At 38.3% G+C, this 18,458-nt stretch overlaps 1 protein-coding gene across 1 annotated transcript in view; it reads left to right on the plus strand.

The window, feature by feature from the left end:
* The first annotated feature begins 4,077 nt into the window (after window positions 1-4,077).
* The window catches only part of LOC120540413 (store-operated calcium entry regulator STIMATE-like), a 46,653-nt gene continuing 32,272 nt past the window's right edge, over window positions 4,078-18,458 (plus strand). Inside the window, exons 1-2 of the mRNA XM_039771146.1 lie at window positions 4,078-4,451; window positions 17,243-17,291. Of these exons, the coding sequence (XP_039627080.1) occupies window positions 4,250-4,451; window positions 17,243-17,291 (251 nt within the window). The 5' untranslated portion in view covers window positions 4,078-4,249. The remainder of the gene's footprint in view (window positions 4,452-17,242; window positions 17,292-18,458) is intronic.

Genomic DNA, 18,458 nt, shown 5'->3' on the forward strand with positions numbered 1-18,458 from the left:
CTCGCAAGATTTGTCTTCCTCCTCCCGACTCTGGCTCCCTGAATGGAGTGAGGTGGCCCCTTTTATAATGCACCCGGATGTGCTCCAGGTGCTCCCTGATGACCTTCCTGCAGCACTTCCTGGTGTGGCGGAAGTGCTGCATGGGCACCTGGGAGCACTCTGGGTGTACCTGGTCCGGCTGCACTTCTTGGTGTGGCAGAAGTGCTGCATAACATGGATTCTGAACCATCCAGGCGCCCCGTAGTGGGGGCCACAGGTGTAGGTCAGGTCTGAAGACAACCATTTGACCTGCTTAGGCTGAGCTAGTAAGTCTTTTCTAGAAGCAGCTGTCCATATGAAGGTAAGGCTGTAGACATGGGGTGCTATCAAGCAGATAAACCTAACACTCACAAACGGCATAGATAACAAGAACTATAAGACAGGTGAGCCAAAATAATGAAGACAGGAACTTCCATGATAATATAAGCAAGATATTAGGCTAAGAGCACCTAGTGGGGGTGGTTGCCATATTCCCATAAGAGTTAGCAGTTGAGGTGAGACACCATCAACGTGCAGCAGCATGGCAAGTGGGAACCTGCTTTTTTTGATGGGCACAGGTGTAGCTCAGGTCTGAAGACAAGTGTTTGGTCTAATACATCTCTTTGCTTAAAGTGTATGGCCATTTGCAGGTAAAGCTGTACACGTGGGGCACTGTAAAACAGCTATTTTAAAGAACAGGTAAATTTCCATGATAGAACGATGACCGAGCTAAGATACACGCCCAGGACATTGGAGTTTACAACTGCACCAACTTACCAAGATAAAATCCTGTAAATTTCTTTGATATATACAGTATACTTTAGGGTGTGAATTCAATATGGAGCTGTAATTTAAATTAAGTGGAGGCAAAAGCTCTTGTACTTCCGTTAGTTTTGTGAATCTCTTTGTTGTCCGAGGCAGAAGTAAATAAAAAAAAGAAAAAAAAAAATCAAGTCCTTACCACTAGCCTGGCATCAAGAAGAATGGAAATAAGGAAGCCTGGTTACCCAAAATCTACAGTCACATTAGTGAGGTATGGACTGAGAGAGTTTGGGAGTGTATCAGATGGGCTGTTGTGCCGATTGTGCCATTCTGTCTGTCACCCGTATTTACAGTTCATGTTAATGTAATTGTACTTGTCTTTCATTTTGCATCATGAGGTGAGGGTTCAGCTCAACACTAATGGACTGTGCAAAAGACATATTTTTAGAGTCCAAAAAACATACGGGCAAATACACAAGTTGCATCTGCCCATCTTGGCCAAATAGTAAAATGGTTTACCATACAGTAAGGTTGCATTAAATAATAGTCTGCATGTTCTGGTTCTGGTAATTCTCTGTGCCAACTGTGTGGAGAAGGACTGCTGAAAAGTTGTTAAAATTATTGCATTTTATATTGCATGGATTAGGTATAATGTTTAGTGAGAGATGTTACAACCACTCAATACATTATATTGTATTTGAGGTTGGTGTGTGGATCCCAATAGCCCAGTGCAGTGATTGGGACGCTGTGCTGTAAAGTTGTATTGTCCTTAAGATGAGATGTAAAACTGAGGTCCTGGTCATAAAATATCCCTGGACAACTTTCATAAAGAGTAGAGTGTACAGGCTAAATTAGCTACCTTGGCCTGGTCATTCTGGTCCTCAAATACCCCCTACCGTCCCTAACTGGCTAACTTTCTCTCTCACCGCTTCACCACCTAATAGATAACATGTGATGAGCAGGGCCAGTGCAAAGTTATTTTGTACCCTAGGCAAAGCTTATTAGTACACCAACCGACTGTTTGGTGGCTAACCCGTGCTGCTGGGTTTTTCCTCCCTTATGATCTACACCCTAGACGAATGCCTAATTCACCTTAATGGTGGCACCGGCCCTGGTTCTCAGCATACAGGTCCAAAAATGGCTATTGTTGCATCATCCAAGTGGATGCTACACATTTATAGTGGTGGAAGTAGCTCCCCACGCTCTATGTAAAGTGCTTGACAAGCGCTATAGAAATGCAATGACTTCTTCATTTTTATTTCTCCAATTCTCAAATTCCACATATAGTTACGCCCTGAACAGGGTTGGCCAGATTTGACAGGAAGTATACAGCCCAATCACAGTAAAAATCCCACCCAATTCTATACAATCTAGCCCAGTATTGGAGCCATTTCAAGTAAGTAAATTGCCACCCAATTACACCTTTCTACCCCCAAGATGCAAACATCACTGAATGTTAATCCTCTGATTGGCCAATTAGCCCCTAATCTGCATGTGGAGTGGGGCCAGATATTTGGGAAAAATTCTCTCAAATTTGAACTGACGGAGGTCCGGTGATCCATCACATCTCTGAGTGAAACCTTCAAATGGATTTTTTTAAAATAAATATGGTGAACATTAGAAAAGAAGATTTGACAAGAGCCCATTTGTCTATGTGTGTTGCATTTTTTTTTCTTTCTGATGAAACAACATAACAGACAGTGAAGGGGGGAATCTTTAAGGATTGTTTCCACATTGAAGAGGAAAAGAAGTTAAGAGGCTGAACATTTTGGTGGCACAGCCTTCATCAGGAGTGTCCTCAAAGTGTTGTGATTTTAAAGGTTTGCTGTGCCTTTTGGAAGGACTTCGCTTCTGGTGGTGGGATCCCATCTGAGGTAAGCAGAGATAGGAGATGTCAGTTTTTAGAGGGAAGTGATGTGGCTCATTGGTTTTTATAAGATTTCTGCCTTTGGGACTTTTATTTTACAGGATTATTTATTGTTTAATGGATTTTATACTCCATGAGCATCTGTTTTTATTGGGATATATTATTTAATAATTTACTGATTTTTTCTTTTCACTACATCTTGTCTGTATGTGTCCTCATTGCCCATCATGTTATCGAGAGCTTCAGGTTCAATCTGACAGGGACTGTGGAGCTAACCCGGACTGTCGCACACTTAAATACTATGACCTTGAACAATGGCTGGGAACAAAGTGTTTTTGGAGGGATAGCTATGACACATTAGAAATATGAACTTTGACAGGGCAATCTTTTAATTTCTCCTAATTTATCACACTATATCACTAAACTAGTGTTTGCTTGTTTGTTATCGGCACACTAGTTGGACGTAACCGCTGTTCATCAGTCCAATAGGAATGAGCCATTTTGTTCCCACAGAATCTAATTGAAGGTTGAAAAGCTTTGTTATTAGAGATTTAATGAGTGATAAAAATGATCTTTCAATGGATTTATAATAATCTGACTCGGCTCAGAGGGATTAAATGTGCATATGTATGTAAATTATGTTAATCTCTGACTAAAACAGAAATATTTATAGTTGCCTGTATATAATAAACATACTGTCCCTTGATAATAATGATACTGTTAATAAACCCATATTTAAACCCATTTCTCATAATACACCATCATTCTTGAATTTATTATAAAATCCATATATATATATATATATATATATATATATATATATATATATATATATATATATATATATATATATATATATATATATATATATATATATATATATATATACTGTATTTAAATCCATATTTTAAACCTTTATTTTTTTTATTTGGAATACACTGGCATTTATTATCATTTACAAATATTTGTTAAAACATATTTAATCATCAAACAAAACGTAACATGATCATTGCAATCACATAATAGGCAATGCATCATTAAAAAGATAATACAATAATACAACCTAACAGTTCATTACTCTACATTTTCAAAAATATGCCAACAAAACTTAACAACAGATGCTTAGGAAATGTCCTCACCTCTGGGCTGTCTGAACTTGACTTTCAGATTTTTCATGTATTCATTTGAGTGCTTTAATTTTGCACGGAAGACCTAATGTAAACATCATTTCCCATAATTCTCTTCAGGAGGAAAACTTAACTTAATTTCCCACAATCCATCCACAGCGAGAGCCTCGGAGCTCTCTTGTGGACTACATTTCCCAGCGTACAGCAAAGAACGTTTTCAGACCAAAAGAAGGAAGTAAGCTTGAACTTCTTTTCCCAGAAGCCAATGTGTACCTTGCTGACGACATTTATTTGCATAAACAACTGTGGAAAGGGGTGACGTTCTGAGAGCTTTTGGATTTACATTTGTGTCCTCTTATGAAAAACAGTGATGGAAACTTGAAAACAAAGAGAAGTGTTTTTGAGCTGAGAAATAAGGCGGCCTGCCTGAGGACTGAATCGCTATGCGGTAGCGCTTTGTGCGCTCTTCCCGGTGATGGGAGGGGAGTTTGGCCGGGTTGGGCATCGGATTCTGCGAGCCTACACCAGCCCCGCCATGCTCCGAGGCAACCTGACCACCGGCAGCGGCCCGACGAGCCGGCCGCCCTCCCGGGGATGCGAAAATGGGGCACTTATGGACGACTTTGGCATCTTCCTACAGGGGCTGCTGGGGGTGGTGGCCTTCAGCACACTAATGTGTGAGTATGGGATTTATCCCGGTGTGGAACCAAGACAGCCCAGATTTGGCCAAGGAGTAGTAGGGTACCTCCATAAGCTTCAGTTCTAAAGTTTAAAGGGTGCTGCTGGTTGTCTTTTTCGTTGGGGCTCCCGGTCGATAAGTTCGAATTATGAGGTACATGAAGCTGATTTTTAGGGACTTCCAATTCTGCCAGTGTCCATGAAGAAGAACCGAATTTAGATATCAGATATATTTGTAAGTTTCAAAGAATTATTTTTTTTAAACTGCACAACTTGTCATGTATGACTGTTGATGGTTGACGTGGCTTTGGTGTATGCTGTGTTAAGATGTCACCATTTCAATTACAGGTCGTGCTGTATTTATGCTCGTTTAGCATATGGTTAACAATGTAACAAGCAGCCTGAACCAAGACTACCTTTGATACAGTGGATTTAAAGATGTTCTGTTCCTTCAGATTCTTCTCATTTAGATTTTTGGGTGCCTTTATCAGCTGGAACACCACATTATTAAAAATTTTACTCACTTTTAATTGTAATTTTCAGATTTTTTTTTTTTTTGACAGGTATTTTTATTGTGTGTGTCACTCTCAAATTTTCTGAATTTTTCCAGTTCAAGTTTAGTGATACAAGGCCAGAACAATCTATGGATGGGACAATTTAGTATTTTTAGTAAACCTAATAAATCGAAGTCAAATTATTTTTAACATATAATTATAGACACAGTAATATGTAATGAAATGTTTAGCTGCTATACTCCATGACTGTGCATTAAAGGCAAATGTTAAAGAGCAATAAATTATAATGAATTACTTTATAAAGATCATTTAAAGTCTGCATATTGAATGACAGTATGGAAGTCGGTCCCAAGCCTGTGGAGGGTTGAAGTAAGGGTACGCTTCCGGCTATAAAAATTGTGCTGAAACCTATAAAACGTTAACCCCACATAGAAGTGGGAAAAGAGGAAGAAGGTGGATATTAAATTAATGTTTATGTCTAATCAGTCAGCAAATAATGAATGTATTAGAAACTTAAGACGCTTAATATAAGAGAATTAACAAAAGGCATCATGTACCTCTAACCTGCATAGTTTCGAGATTCAGGCAGAGACTCGTGTACGCCGTTGTCCTGTTTCGCATTATTTGATTCCTTTATGTCATCTGTGCTTTCAGCAAGGGAAAGCCGCCTCTGCTTAGACTTTACATTGCTATAAAAAGGACCTCTGTGACTATGCCTTTGTACCAGGATGTTAGGGCTTTTTCACCCCTGTTTTCAATGTCTCCCTCCACCTGACTGTTTGAAGCCTGATTCATTTTGTCATTTGTGGTCTTTGTTATGGATATACTGCCTTATAGTCAAAGGTAAGCTCTGATTGAAACCTGCAGTTTGCTTCCATCATGATGTTCTTCTTTTCACATCTGTTAAACCAGACTAGTTTGCTGCTTCATTTCTCATTTAGTGAAGTATGCACCTTGTTATGAAGTCCTACGGATATCTCAGAATTGTGGTTTAATAAGGTCGTGGGTTTGATTCAAGTGTTCAGTAGCCAAATTTATCTCTTAAGTTTATGATCTTGATGAAGGTGGCTAAAACCCTGCCCTCAAATTTTTTTCTTCCTTCTTTAGATCCATCAAAAACAATTGCAGCTCGTTTTGTCTTTCCCAGGATTTAGTGATCTTTCCATGATTCAAGGCTCCTTAAGGGCCACTCTGACTGGTCTGTATGTCTTGGCATATTGCTGCAGGAATTGTTCCGAGGTGGTCTGTGATCATTTGTATTTTAATTTTTTCCCCCTTTCAGTTCTAACCTTTTTGAACAAGATTTGATCTCAGAGACAGATGAGTTATGATTATAATACTGAATGCTGGACCACTCTCTTGGAGTCTGGGTTCTAGTTTTCGTAATCATTTGGACATTATGACACAGGCCTAGTTTTAGTTCACAAGCATCCTTAAATTTAAAACACACATGAGGTAAGGTGACTGCTCATTATGCAGAAGTTTACTTGCGATTTTGAAACATTCACAAATGTAGAGCCTGAGTTTTCATTCACAAACTTTGGTTAAAATCAGATGAGACAAATAAAAAAAAAATAGATTTACATTTAACTTGCTCTTACAGAGGGGAAAAAATATATTAGCCAGATAGGTATTGCGGTGGTTGGTGTCAGTTGCAGCAGCACAAGTTCCCTGGAAATCAAATTCCGGCCAGCAAAGGGCTGAGCTTTTCATTGTGAATGGTGTACCACATTTTTTCTGCTAATGTCTTCTCTTAAAAGTTTAATGACTGGTGGCCTTGGGGAGTCGCTTGCTGTGCAGTCAACAGCCGTTTAGCTCCATTACGGACCACTCTGAAGTCTGTCACATGGAGCTTAGGGGACTGTGTTCTTTGAACAGGGATATTTGCTGCAGAAATTATTAGGCAGAAAAGTCAAAAAATTTATAGCAGACATAAGTCCAGATGCAAAAATACATTTTTTGACCTTGATTCTTCCAGTTCAGGCTCACAGAAGTACCTAGCTTTTCCTGACATAATTGATAATCCACAAGTTTAGCTAAATTATTTATGTTATTTAGTCCTATTTTGTATATTTTGATAAAAGCAGCCCCAAGGACCTTTACATTTAATGATCCAACAGAACAGTTTTTCCTACAACGTCTGCCTAGCTGAAGGTTTAACTGTCTTGACTTTTGGCAAGGTATACAATGTTTTGCACTGCCTTCCCTTGAAGCTTTATTAATAAGACTGGTCTCCTGCTGTATCCATATAACCGCATTGTCTGTCCTTTATTCTGAGGATGTAGTGCTGTTCATGATAGCACATTCTGCTTTCAGTTTTCATACATTACAGTGTAAATATTCACTTCATCCTATGAAACATTAGAAAACTGGATACAACTGCGTGAAGATTTCTGCTGTAATTTTGTCTCTCTTTTTCACATGTCCTGCCTGTCCAGACCATCTTTCTCAAGGGACCTTTGCTGCCATTATTTAATATCCATAGCATCACATTGCACTCCAGCCTCACAAGCCCTTGATTTGCCTTTTTTTGGTAGTTGGTATGGTTGATCCACCCCACAGTGGGGGAAGTAAGATAATTTGGGAAAGTAAGCCCCAGATTTCTGTAAAGCAATTAAGTGGTGATCTGAGTCTCTTGCCGTGGGCAGTGTCTTGCCTGTTCGTTGTTTCTCTTTAGGCCACAGAGTTTGATTTGGCTTCCTGACACAAAGTGTCATCAGTGGCCAAGAGGTGAACTTTTTGCATTGCATGGAACAAGCTGAGACAGCACATAATGCTGCATCGAATGAGTGGATAATGCACACCGCAAGGTGGTTCCGCTGTCCCCAGTATTTATGTAGTCAAATAATCCTCTTTGTTGTGCTGGTGAAGCAGGGGAGTGATGTGGGTTGGCCCACCTGTTTTGAGTCCTATTTTATTTCCATGCAATTTGTGCATTCCTCTTTCCATTGCTGACTGCAGCCTTGTACCTGGCCTCCTGGATAGTTTTTTGTTTTCTGTAGTTGACCTCTTCAGTTAGATCTGCAGTATGCTCACCGTGTTTTATATTTTGTTATATTTTAAACATGAATGGAAATATTCTCACTTGACATTCTGTTTTATTGTTGCATCTCCAGAACCTCTGTCTTTCCAACCCCTTCAAATGCTGTTATCATTTCTTTAACAGATCTCTGTTAATTTGCTGGTTCACTCCTTATTTCTGGTCTACTTTATTCCTTTGTCTTCTCAGCCTCCTCTTTTCTACATATTCACAATATCCACAACCTGTTGATTTCGTGACAGATAGTAAATTTACAGTTGTGTTTGGATTAGATTAGATAAGGATAAGTAAGCATATGAAATCAGTAGGCTATCAACTTAATTAAAAGTCATGTTAATGGAGGGTACAGGCTATAGCAAATTATTATACAGAGTGTGAAAAGCAGGACACTTGTTGTTACATGGACTTAATAAAATATTTTGCATGAATGTTTTGTGTAGATGAAGTATGTGTTGATATAAATATGGCTGACGGGTGTCTGCCTCAATCTCTCTCTGACTAGATTCATGTATACAACAACAACATTTATTTATATAGCACATTTTCATACAAACAGTAGCTCAAAGTGCTTTACATATTAAAGAATAGAAAAATGAAAGACACAATTATAAAACAAAATAAATCAACATTAACATCGAATAAGAGTAAGGTTCAATGGCCAGGGGACAGAAAAACAAAAACTCCAGACGGCTGGAGAAAAAATAAAATCTGTAGGGATTCCAGACCATGAGACCGCCCAGTCCCCTCTGGGGGGACATAAATAATACACTCTGTACAGTATGTGTCCTCCATTTTTATACAGTTTGTTTTCCTCCTGTTTTCATTGCCTTTCTTTAAGCACTCTAAAGAAGTGCTGTTAAGCTATTTTTGTGACCTTCGGTTTGCCCTGTGTGAATGTGTTTGTGGGTGGGAATGTGCTATATTTTATTTTATTTATTTATTTATTTATTTATTTTATTAACATCAAATAACATTCCATACACAAGTCAAGTTTTACAAAAAAAAAAAAAACAAATCAACCCCCACCCTTGAGAAAGAGAGAGAGGCCAGCAGTATAAAACTTTATGCTAGTAAAGACAAGTGAATAGATAAAGTAATAAATGAATAAATATAAATGGAGTCAAAGAGGGGAGAGAACCTGCTTCCTCAACTTAAATGCTTATTCTAAAATGTTATTGAGTAGATTCTGACAGTTTTGAAAAAATTTTGTTCAGATCCTCTAAGTGTAAATTTGATTTTTTCCAGTTTCAAATAGTATATAACATCAGTTAACCACTGACTTAATATTAGAGTTAAGATTCTTCCAGTTGAGCTAGATAGGTCTATGTGCCAATAGTGAAGTAAATGCAATCACAGTTTGTTTGTTCTTTTCCACTTTCAGCCCATCTGGAAGAACACCAAACACAGCTGTTAGTGGATTAGGAGGGATTGTGACATCAAGGCTGTCTGATAGGCATTTAAATATTTCGGTCCAGAATGATGTTGATGTGGTGCAGGTCCAGAATATGTGGCCCAATGAGGCCGAAACCTGATTGCAACGTCCGCAGGTTGGATCTTGCCCTGGAAACATTTTGGACAAATTTAAATGAGATGAGATCAGTATATAATTATCAGTTGAATAATTCTATGCTTTGCGCATATGTAGCTCGAGTGAATTCTGTACATTGCTACTTTCCACTCCTTTTCTGAAATGTTGAATAAGAGATCTTTTTTCCACTGTTCTCTTGGATCTTTGATAGTTTTATAATGGAATGTGCTTTGTAATTGACTGTTGTCCCATCTAGTGCTGGGTGCAGGGCCGGATTTAGATGAAAAGAGGCCCTAGGCTATTCCACTTATGAGGCCCTTTCACCTCCCATTTTTAAGTTTGTTCAAATTGCTAACAATTTGAATGTAGGCCCCTCTTGATCTTGAGGCCCTAGGCTGAAGCCTAGTTAGCTTATAGGAAAATCCGGCCCTGGCTGGGTGGTATACTGGTTCATACCGAAAACTGTTTTTTATTTTTGTTATGATATGGATTTTTCTTATACCGTAACACTGGCTTAAATTGCCTAAACAACGTTCAGAACGTGGTGCAGCGGTAAACTGTTTAAGGGGGACCTTTTTCACTGCTACACTGCTAAACAGGCATGCAACAGAGTACATGCGTTAGTGGAGTTATTGAACGGTGAAAATGGACGGAGAACATTCTGAAACTGAAGCTGTAGCAGATAATAAAGTTGAACATGATGACACACAAGAACTTTTGCTGAAAAAAGGAGCCGTGTGTGTTGTCTGGAGATACTTTGGTTTTAAAAGGTCAGATGTGGATCATTATGTAAATGTGCGAATACTGTTTCTATACTACTGGATAATACTGCAAGCCAAGTTGTACTTGTTTTGTTTTTTTCAATACTGTGTAATGTACCTGGGTACTGTGTAATAGTGTGACAACATGCTGACTTTATTCTCGACATTTCCATTTTAATCTCGATGCTTATGTCGAGATTAAAGTCGAACATGTTGACTTTATTCTTGTAATTTGTCATTAAAGTAGAACATCGTAAAGTAAACTTCATCTTAAAATGAATATTTAATTTACTAGATTTTCTCAAACCCCGTCATAAGTTATGTAGCACATTAAATGCCTTGTGTTAAGTGTTCCCCGATTCCTGTTAATCGCTACGTGCTTCTTCAACTGACTTCCTCTTGCACTAAGGAGGCGCAGGCAACACACATAATACATTAATTTCATGATATTCCTGCTCCCTGAACATTTAGAATGCTAAGATAAGTACTTGTTATAATTTTCATGATGAAATCCATTAAAGCATGAATTAATCATGTCGGGGCACGGTGGCATGGAGGTTGCACTGCTGCCTCACAGCAAAGGGGTCCCGGGTGTTCCCTGCTTTGAATTTGCATGTTTTTCTGGTGGGTTTACTCGGCGTGCTTCAGTTTCCTTTCAGAGTCATGTAGGATGTGGGGTTTTGTTATGCTATATTGACCCTGCTAGTGTATGTATTGCTCGTATTCACCCTGCAATGTGCTGGCACCTCATTCAGTATTTGCTCCTGCCTCGCACACAATTTTTGCTGGTTTGGGCACAATCCTGAATGGATGGCATATTTAAACATGTATAACAAAGATTTTTTAAAGTTCTGAACACTCCGTGGTCTAAGTTTATAACTAGTTTTAATTTCACAAAGACGTTTATCGTGTGGTGATTGGTTATGTGGAGAAAGAAAAAGAATAGGAACTGGGGGTTTGGTATGTCAGATAGAGACAGCATGCATGCAATATCGAAAGCCCGCTCAGAAGAACATCCATTGATTTCTGTGTTCGTGTCTCTGACCACCAGATCACAAACCCAACATTTACACAATATTTAAGTTAAACCTGTGCGATACCTATTCTAAGCATTCTAAATTTTCAGAGAGCGGGAATATCATGAAGTGAATGTATTCCTGCCTACGCCTCCTCTTAGTGCGGAGGAAGTCAGTTTAAGAAGCGCGTATCGATTAACAACTGAGTCGGGGAACATAACACAAACCATTTAATGCACTACATTAACTTGTAACGGGGTTTGAGAAAAATCTAGTAAATTAAACATTGATTTTAGGGTGAAGTTTAGTTTACGACATTCTACTTTAATGAGAAAACAAATTATGAGATAAAGTGGAAATGTCGACTTTAATCTCGACATAAGCGTCAAGATTAAAGTGGAAGTGTCGAGAATAAAGTCAACATGTCGACTTTATTCTCGACATATAGTTTTTTTTTTCTTTTCTTCACTGTGGCCCTAATACGCTTTCGTAGGGCTATACCAGAAATAGCATTAAAAATGCAAGTTGCAGTTTTATTATTTATGTATATAGCTTAGCTTGAGGCAAGATCCATATTAATGCAATTTGCCTTAATGCTAGTTCAGTTGGTAAAGATGTCTCAGCAAGTTGCACTTGTTTTATTTTTAATTGGCGAATACTGTGTAATGCACCTGAGCTTGAAGTCTTGAAGTAATAGTATTATTACTGGAAGTTGCACTATTATTTATTAGTTTAAATATTATGCAGTTTAATGATGGAAAAGTTGTTTAAAAAGTCACTTTAACATGTCAGTGGACAGAGATTGTTAACATTAACAGAATGTGTAGTTGGTTTACAAAAAATATTCACTTTTTATTCCTTTTCAAAGACATGTTCAGTGCAATACACCTTTGACAAGCACCTCTGAATATTTTACTAAGTCTAAATGCCTCTTTGGATGGTTGAAAACATGTTGTCAAACTTTTATCTTAAGTTGTTTGCAAAATTTGTTCAATAAAAAGGTTCTATATTTTGACTGCGACTGTCATGTAGTGTGATTCCTTCTCATCATTAGTGCCACCCCTTTGAAAACTATCACTTATGGGGCCATGCAAACCTGTGTTAATACTTGTGTGCACATTAAAACGTTAACCGAAAACTTGGTTTTTAAAGACTGCTTACTTCTTGGAGTTGGTGGGTGTGACTCCTTCCTGCGTGCGTCATAGGTGTCTTACTTGTCGGCGGCTTAGTGAATCCACGCCCCTTCCGGCGTGTTTTCTATGGGTGTCTTGCCTTAGTGAATTATATATATATAGATTGTACTCATAAATTTTTTTTACATTTACATGATCTGAGAGAAGCTGTTGTTTTCTCGCAGGGATCTCACTGATTATTCATCTGTATTTATTTTCCTTTTGAATTTTGTTCATCTAACTCTCTGCATCATTAATGGGGTTTTCTAAAGCTAATCATTGCTCTACATATAGTCTGCCTGTTGACATTGCCACTGAGTATCTGTCCAGGCAATTGACCCCACTGTTTCTATCAGGTGTTTATTTCTGTTTTGGCAGATGTTTTGTCTGTGTCCTCTTTCAAGTAGAAAAAACTAATTGAATGTGTCAGCTTATAAGCCTGAGTGCTTCTGATGAATAGTGTCTTTTTTTCTCGTTCTTGTGTTGCCTTATTAAATTGTTTCTTCATCTGTGAAGCAAATATAGTTGGTTAAGAGGATCCTTTCATTAAAATGAGTATAGTATCCACCCAAGCATTCTTCAGATGCCTTGTTTTGAGGTGGGACACTGGTCGCCTGAAGCATAACTGAAAATGAAATAATCCGAATGATAGATGTGTTTGAGTAACTGATGACACCCATTTACTTGGTCTGGGATTGCTTCCTCCCTTGTAGTTTCCCATGAGCCTCAGTTAGGTTAAACAGGTCAAAGAAAAATGGATAAATGTCAAACTGAAAACAAAATTACTTTGCAGAAGTTATAATAATGAGTGTTTTATGCTAAGGCACTCCTATGCCTCATATTAATAAAAACTGAAGTTTTTGTCCATAAACTTGATAACTTCCTTGACTGCAGACTGAACAGTCAGTGTTTAGAGGAAATACTCCTGGATCACAATCTATAACCTGTTGTGCATACAAGATGAAAATAACATTCTTAAACCCTGGTAATCAAATTCAGGTTTATTTGGGGGGCAATAGCCTATTTTAGCAGGACTTGGTGTAAGGCAGAAAACAGCCCCGAGCAGGGTGCCAGTCCATTGCATGGCGTACACATGCACACTCGCACATGGTTAATGTGGAATTACCACTTCCTCAAAAATGTTCCAATTAGGCTATGTGGAAAACCCATGCACACACTGGGCGAATATGCAAACTCCATATACATGTATATAGTGACACAAGATTCAAACCTAGGATACTTAATAGGTTAGGAGGTAGTCCTACCCATACCTTCCTGTCCCATGCCAAAATAGTACATTGATAATCATGACAAAATCATTTGTTCCGAGGTACCTGTCTGTGAGACCCAGAGCTGTAAATGCTGTAAGAATTAGACTTTTAGACTTAAATGCAGCTTTTGGCTGAAAGGTTCAGTTTTACCATGAGGTACTTTTCTTGTACAATTTTCACTGTTTAGAGAAGTCTAAAGAGGGTACTCTGTCATTTCTGTCTGCATTTAGATATGGTATCTGTTTTGCTCATTTAAAGAAACAATCTTTTGTTTTTCTTTATAGATTGATGTTTGACTTTAGGTTATGTGAATAACACACACAAGCAAATGACACAGCTTTATTTGTTAAATTCTGTTACTTCAATCAAATCATTGATATTTCTGCTTTACTGAGGTGAAACATAGGATGAGTGAAAGTTATTTCTTGATCCATTTGTAGGTTTTCTGTAAATGGATCATAATTCTACAGAGACTATGACAATTTTAACAACTCTCAACTCGGTGGTTTAAATATATATGTGCTTCAGTATATGTTAAATCTAGTTGTTACCTATCTGTAATTTTCAGATCTACATACTATCCAAAAGTACATTTTGTTTATTTCTCTTTACCAGAATTGAATACTGTAGTGCTTTATTCTTCAACTCTTCCATCACTATTCTAAAACCAACTCAGAATACAGCTGCAAAGGTTCTGAATCGAATTAGGAGAAAAAATATGACTGCACAAGAATATACTCAACCTTGGGTGCCAGTGCACTTTAGGACTTATTTTAAGATCCTTCTTTTGACATATTAAGTCATAAATGGCATAATTTTCCTTACCTTACACTCTGCAGAGAAGGTATACCCCTGTATGTTGGAATTATTTAGATGACTAAAGCTACTGCATAAGGTCAAGTGTTCAGTTATATGGTCCTGAATACCTGAATGATTTATGTAACGACATAAGAAGCAGTTCATCTTCTTCCATATCTTTCTGTCCTCTGTATCTTGTTATGTTACACCCAACACCTGCATGTCCTCTCTCACCACATCCATAAATCTTCTCTTAGACCTTCCTCTTTTTCTCTTGCGTGGCAGCTCTATCCTTAGTATCCTTCTCCCAATGTACTCAGCATCTCTGCACATGACCAGCGCAATCTCGCCTCTCTGACTTTGTCTGCCAATCGTCCAACTTGAGCTGACCCTCTAATTTACTCATTTCTAATCCTGTCCATCCTTCTCATACCCAGTGCAAATCTTAGCATCTTTAACTCTGCCACCTCCAGCTCTGTCTCCTGCTTTCTGGTCAGTGCCACCATCTCCAATCCTTATAACATAGCTGGTCTCACTACCATCCTGTAGACCTTCCATTTCACTCTTGCTGATATCCATATGTCACAAATCATTCCTGCCACTCTTCTCCAACTATTCCACCCTGCCTGCACTCTCTTTTTCACCTCTCTTCCACAATCCCCGTTAATCTGTACTGTTGATCCCAAGTATTTAAACTCATCCAACTTTGCCAACTCTACTCCTTGCATCCTCACCATTCCACTGACCTCCCTCTCATTTACACACATGTATTCTGTCTTGTTCCTGCTGACCCTTCATTCCTCTCCTCTCCAGAGCATATCTCCACCTCTCCAGGGTCTCCTCAACCTGCTCCCTAGTATCGCTACAAATCACAATATCATTAGCAAACATTATAGTCCACGGACACTCCTGTCTAATATCGTCTGTCAATCTGTCCATCACCATTGCAAATAAGAAAGGGATCAGATCCGATCGCTGATGTAATCCTACCTCCACCTCGAATACGTCAGTCATCACTCCTACTGCAGACCTCACCACTGTTTTACTTCCCTCGTACATATCCTGTACAACTCTTACGTACTTCTCTGCCACTCATGACTTCCTCATACAATACCACAGCTCCTCTCGAGGCACCCTGTCATATGCTTTCTCCAGGTCCACAAAGACGCAATACAACTCCTTCTGGCCTTCTGTATACTTTTCCATCAACACCTTCAGAGCAAAATTCACATCAGTGGTGCTCTTTCTTGGTGTGAAACCATACTGCTGCTCACTAATCATCACCTCACTTCTTAAACTAGCTTCCACTACTCTTTCCCATAACTTCATGCTGTGGCTCATCAATTTTATCCCCCTGTAGTTAGTACAGTCCTGCACATCCCCCTTATTCTTTAATATCGGCACCAGTACACTTCTTCTCCACTCCTCAGGCATCCTCTCACTTTTCAAGATTCCATTAAGCAATCTGGTTAAAATGTCCACTGCCATCTCTCCTAAACACCTCCATGCTTCCGCAGGTATGTCATCTGGACCAATGGCCTTTCCATTGTTCTTTCTCTTCATGGCTGTCCTTACTTCCTCCTTGCTAATCTGTTGTACTTCCTGATTCACTATCTCCACATCTTCCAACCTTTTCTCTCTCTCGTTCTCTTCATTCATCAACCTCTCAAAGTACTATTTCCATCTGTTCAACGCACTCTCCTCGCTTGTGAGTACATTTCCATCTTTATCCTTTATTAACCTAACCTGCTGCACATCTTTCCCACCTCGGTCCCTCTGTCTAGCCAATCAGTACAAGTCCTTTTCTCCCTCCTTATTGTCCAACCTCTCATACAACTCATCATACGCCTTTTCTTTAGCCTTCGCCACCTCTCTCTTCACCTTGTGCCTTATCTCTTTGTACTCTTGTCTACTTTCTGCATCTCTCTGACTATCCCGATTCTTCTTTGTCATCCTCTTCCTCTGTATACTCTCCAGTACTTCCCCATTCTACAACCAGGTTTCCTTTTCCTCCTTCCACTGTCCAGATGTCACGCCAAGCTCACTTCTTGCTGTCACCCTTACTACATCTGATATAGTTTCCCAACTGTCAGGTAATTCTTCACTACAACCTAGTGCCTGTCTCACCTTCTCCCTAAACTCAACCTTGCAGTCTTCCTTTTTCAACTTCCACCATTTGATCCTTGGCTCTGCCCTCACTCTCTTCCTCTTCTTGATCTCCAGCGTCTGGCTAAAGGTATAATTGGTAGTTTTATATTACAGGTTAAGTGACTGAAAACTTAATAAAATGAGCCTTAGTGTCAGCAGTGGTTAGTAACAATTACCACTTGGTAATTATCAATAACTCGGTAAATAAACTGCCTATAATAGTGCATCATTTATAATCAATGACACATTTTGCTTTGATATTTTCAATCACATATAATTTACACATCTTCTATTCTCTTTCTATAGTTTTACAAAGTATCTGTTTCTAAAATAGGTTTCATGTATAGTATAAGCTGATAAGCTGACATTATTTTTTCCTATCTATGTTTGTGTAGATTTTCTTTTGAGTATTTCTAAGAATTTTTTTTTTTTTTTTAGTATTTCCTCCCCATGCAGAGTCTCAATTCAAATTTATCATCAAAAAAAGGTTGTGCTGACCATAATGGATCCTTTAAAACCACCTTTTTTTTCCCCTTTCCAGTAAAGCGCTTCAGGGAGCCTAAACACGAAAGACGTCCTTGGAGAATTTGGTAAGCATATTCTTTGTTATGTTTCTTCACAGTGCAAACCTGCATTGTAATATAGCAGCTGTTGAGCTTTTTTTTAATATTGACTATAAACAGAATTTCTAAATGTGTATAAATCTTTCTATACTTATACATGTTCCCTAGACATTACTCTTAAACACAGTACAATTAAACCTGTGTAAAATATACAGCACAGGCTATATAAACTTACCATAGTCCATTGAGCTGTGTTTTGCATTACCGATGGCCTAAAAGTTCCAGAAATAAAGAACTGGCTAGAGTATTTTGTCATGTTGTTCCTTTTTTTTTTTTTTTATATATAATTAAATACATAAAATCAGTATGGGTGTTCTCCAGAATTTCCATACTACTCTTATGTTCTTCTTAATACATGGTGATAGCAGCGTCACAGTACAAACTGAACTATTTGTATCCAGTAGAATAGGTGTTGAATACTGCAGCACATTGTTTATTAGAGTAGTACCTGGTCTGAATCTAGACACAAAGTAAATAGGATTGTGACCAATAATGTTGTAGGCTTATCTTCCTTAATGGTCTTTTGGTTATTGTGGCCTTGTTTACCATGTTAATTTATTAATGAGACATTGGGAAAAACATTCTGTTCAACTTCTCCTTCTTCTGTAAGGATTTCTACTTTTTATTGCACCTGAAAAGCTTCAACACAGTTGAAGCCAGATTTACATTTCATATGCGCGTGAACTTTGGCTACAGCAGGGTTGTGGATAAAATGAATATTATACGGTAGTGTAGTTTTTTCATTGCCTTGTATCATCAGTGCACTGATGACAAGTACAAGGGTTTTTCTTCTTAAGATTGTCAGTTTTTATCTCTCTTGATGGTTTTGTAATAATGTATTAAATTCTTTCACTTAACTCTTCTCTTTTCTCTCTCTTGAGAGAGTGAAAAGAGAAATGGCCAGTCTACAGAGACTCTGAAAGTCAATTTTCTGTCCTCATTTAAGTTTAACATTCAGATTTGTTCTCACAGTGTTACAAGTAAAGAAGGACTCAATCTAAACATGTGATTGATAAGCATTTTCATATAAAAAACAGTAAACACTACGACAGTTGCAATCAAATTTGAATTTTGTGTATGTTTGAATATTGCTGTATAAATGTTAAAAATGGTTTGAAAAATGTATGATTTGGT

This window comes from Polypterus senegalus, chromosome 12, assembly GCF_016835505.1.
Source record: "Polypterus senegalus isolate Bchr_013 chromosome 12, ASM1683550v1, whole genome shotgun sequence".
NCBI lineage: Eukaryota > Metazoa > Chordata > Cladistia > Polypteriformes > Polypteridae > Polypterus > Polypterus senegalus.